Source organism: Nicotiana tabacum, chromosome 16 (assembly GCF_000715075.1).
Source record: "Nicotiana tabacum cultivar K326 chromosome 16, ASM71507v2, whole genome shotgun sequence".
NCBI classification, from domain to species: Eukaryota; Viridiplantae; Streptophyta; class Magnoliopsida; order Solanales; family Solanaceae; genus Nicotiana; species Nicotiana tabacum.
In genome coordinates, this window is record NC_134095.1 from 77,449,547 (window position 1) to 77,452,799 (window position 3,253).

Here is a 3,253-nt window from a genome sequence, read left to right on the forward strand (position 1 = left end):
AACACCTGGTTGATATTGATATCTTTAGCATCTCACATCAAATTAGTTTCCTCTTTTTTACTTAAGAGATTAGCAAGACAAACAACTGAATCTTACCTGCACGAAATTGATACTTACACTTTCTACCAAAAAGAAAGGTCAGAAATTAAAAAAGAAAATATATCAGATAATTAACATGGGAAAAAGAAACGCAACAAGCTGAGAAATTTAAGAAAAATTATCGGTACAACTCCCATTTGAAAAAAAGAAGCTAAATATAAAATAGACGTAACACAAACTTGAGTCCATATAATAATTAATTGATTCATATCAATGTTTTTTTACATATATTATTCTACAAGTGTTCCAAAATCCATCTCCCTAAGAATAAGGATGATTAGGTAAAACCTAAGAGTTTTTACCTTAGAGGTTAAAGAAACAGCTAGCTAGCTAATTAATTAAGCTATCACTTGAACAACTACAGGTGATTATTAAATAACATGGAAAAAGAAATTAACTAGGAAGCAAATACCATACATACATTTTAGTTAAAGATGAAAAATTCAAAAAAAAAATTAAATATTAAACAAACAAAAAAATTGGAAATAAAAAAGATCAAGAAGAAATCCCCACACCAAGAAAATCTATGAAGGGAATATCTTTCTTTTCCCTTGCTTCTTCTCCATATTGTTGTTCAATGTTTGCCCTTAGCATTTTTTTGAAGGAAAACGTACTACTATCTCTAAAATTCACTACTTCCTCAGTCATGCCATCAGATACATTAATTCTATGATCAGCAGGAACTGAATAACTAAAAGGATTTTGAATATTACTCCTTTTGTAATTATTGGGAACCCCTAATGCAGCAGCGCCTTCATATCCTCCACATAATGAAAAGCTTAAATTATTTTGACATAAAGGTTTTTTATCTGAAAAGTTTGAGCTTTCTCTAAACAAATGGCTCCCATTTCTTCCAAACAATGCAGGTGAATATGTTGATATTGAGAAAACACTATCTTTGTTTGGGTTTTGAAATTCAAAGAAGCTGATTTTGGAGCCATAATTACCTTCTAATTGTGTTTTTGAATTATTATTGTTGTTGTTATCGTTCCGTCTTCGAAAACCATAGGAGGGTGATTTAGAATCACTTAGAAAAGTATCATGTTGCAATTGGTAGCTTCTTTTGCCACAAATATTCTTGGATTGTTCCCTTTGTTTTCTTGCCATTAGGACATGCCAATGATTTTTTACAGCATTGTCAGTTCTACCTGGAAATAATCTTGAAATTAATGCCCATTTGTTTCCATGTATTCTATGAGCTGCAACAAGTCTTTCTTCTTCTTCTTCAGTAAATGGTCTTCTATTAATTCTTGGATCAAGTTGGTTGAACCATCTCAATCTACAACTCTTCCCTACAAAATTCCCAAGAAGAATAAAGGAATTGAATTTTTTTACTTGATTTAATTTTCATTAGAGAAAAAGCAATGGTGTACTTAACTTCTTGAGCAAGATCTTTGCACTTAATATGATCTTAATTAATTAATTAAGCTGTTGGGAAGATACTATCAACGGAAACTGTTATAGACTTCATTTATGTATGGTGCTAAAACTTTCCATTTTAGCCAAGTTTAGAATAAAACAAATTAAAAACTTTAATAAAGGATATCCAAAATAGTTTGTTAAGTTCATAAGCCAACTTTAAACGAAATAACGAAGAGCAAAATAATAGCAACCATAATAAATGAAAATCTTTAGCATTTAAAAGACTTGAGAAATATTTGATCCAAATGTTTTTATTTTCAAGAAAAGAATGATAAGAGCCGGTGATATCAAAGTTCAAATTATGCTTGACTTTATTCAAAACCCTAATCTTTAAACAGTAGCACCCCAAAATTCAAAACATTTCCTTTTCCGATTCATTTTTCCTAAGCTATGATATCAAATTTAGATTAAAATCTAAATTATTGTAATAGTCACTCAAGTGAGAAAAAAAAGTAAGCCTATTTGTTTCGGGCTTGATCTAGCTGTCGACTCGATTCTTTTTTTTTTTATCTCTTTTATAAGATTATAATCCAAAAATAAGTAGATAAATTATGATTAAATAGATATATACCTGATCTTCCTTGAAGTTTTTCAGCAATAGAGTTCCAGTTTTGAGGACCATACTGCTCTACAAGCTGCCGGAGCCTTTCATCTTCGGCCGGCCGCCAGTGGCCACGTGGACAACTACTTCTTGTATCATCACCGGAACCACCACCTTCTGCCATGTGAGCTGCCGGAAGTTGTAGCTAGTAATATGTTGTATGGAGTATTAAATTGATTAAAAGAAATTAATGGAATAAAGTAAAGTTGTTATATATATATATATATATATATAGTTAGTTTCAAGAAGAGTTAAAAGAAAGTGGGTTGGTTTAGAGATATATGGATGACTGATGGGCAGTCACTTTTGTTGGTTTTACACGACATATTGGGCAGTGAGAGGAGAGAAAACCTTTTGTATACCTGTTGAAAAAAACTTCTTTTTTTTTTTTTCTATCGGACATTCATCATCTTATTTCAAAATTCTCACACGTTTTAATTTATATTCATAGTTTAACATTTTTTACCTCGTCAAGGAGGTGACTCTGAATATTATGTAGAACTATAACTTTGATGACGGGCTCATTCTAATTATTTTATAAGTTATAGTATTTCCAAAAAAAAAAATCATGAAAATAAAATAAAAAGTAAAACAGAGACATATTGAGAGAAACTCCTCTAAGAAATCTTAGGGGTGAATATTCAGATGTTATAACTCATTTATGAGCTGATATCATGTTTGATCCTATATGTTAGATGCACTTTTGGAAATTTATTTAATTAGTTATCAATTAATGTGGAATATTAAATTCTTTTCAACTACAAAAGAGTAAGTATGCTATTCTTGTTTGCAAATGAAGTTTTGAATTAATTTTTTTGCTATTTTATTAGTTTGTACACAAGCAAATTGGAAAAAGAAAAAAAAAATAAGGAAAAAAGGGGAAAGTTGAGGGGTCGAATGGAGGTTGTTGAGGGGTGGGAAGGAAGTATTTTAATCATTTCATTTGCGTTAAAGGTAAAGGACTTTAGTCCTTTCAAATTGGAAAATGGAAATGATAACTATCGTTAAGAATTTTAATTATTTCGTTAATAAAGATTTAGTTAGGTATATTTAGGCTTTTACTCCACCTAAATTTTTCAATCTTTAATTAGCTTGTTTGGTTTGTGTTATTAGATCCATGTGATATAACAG

The 3,253-nt window shown here is 30.1% G+C and overlaps 1 protein-coding gene across 1 annotated transcript; it reads right to left on the reverse strand.

Moving 5' to 3' along the window:
- Positions 1-278: 278 nt before the first annotated feature.
- Positions 279-2,413, reverse strand: LOC107824380 (uncharacterized). The gene is made up of 2 exons (XM_016651124.2): positions 2,093-2,413; positions 279-1,391 (listed from the first exon to the last, which is right to left on the reverse strand). The coding sequence occupies exons 1-2, from the start codon at positions 2,244-2,246 to the stop codon at positions 595-597; spliced, it is 951 nt and encodes a 316-aa protein (XP_016506610.1). The 5' UTR covers positions 2,247-2,413; the 3' UTR covers positions 279-594.
- Positions 2,414-3,253: the final 840 nt, after the last annotated feature.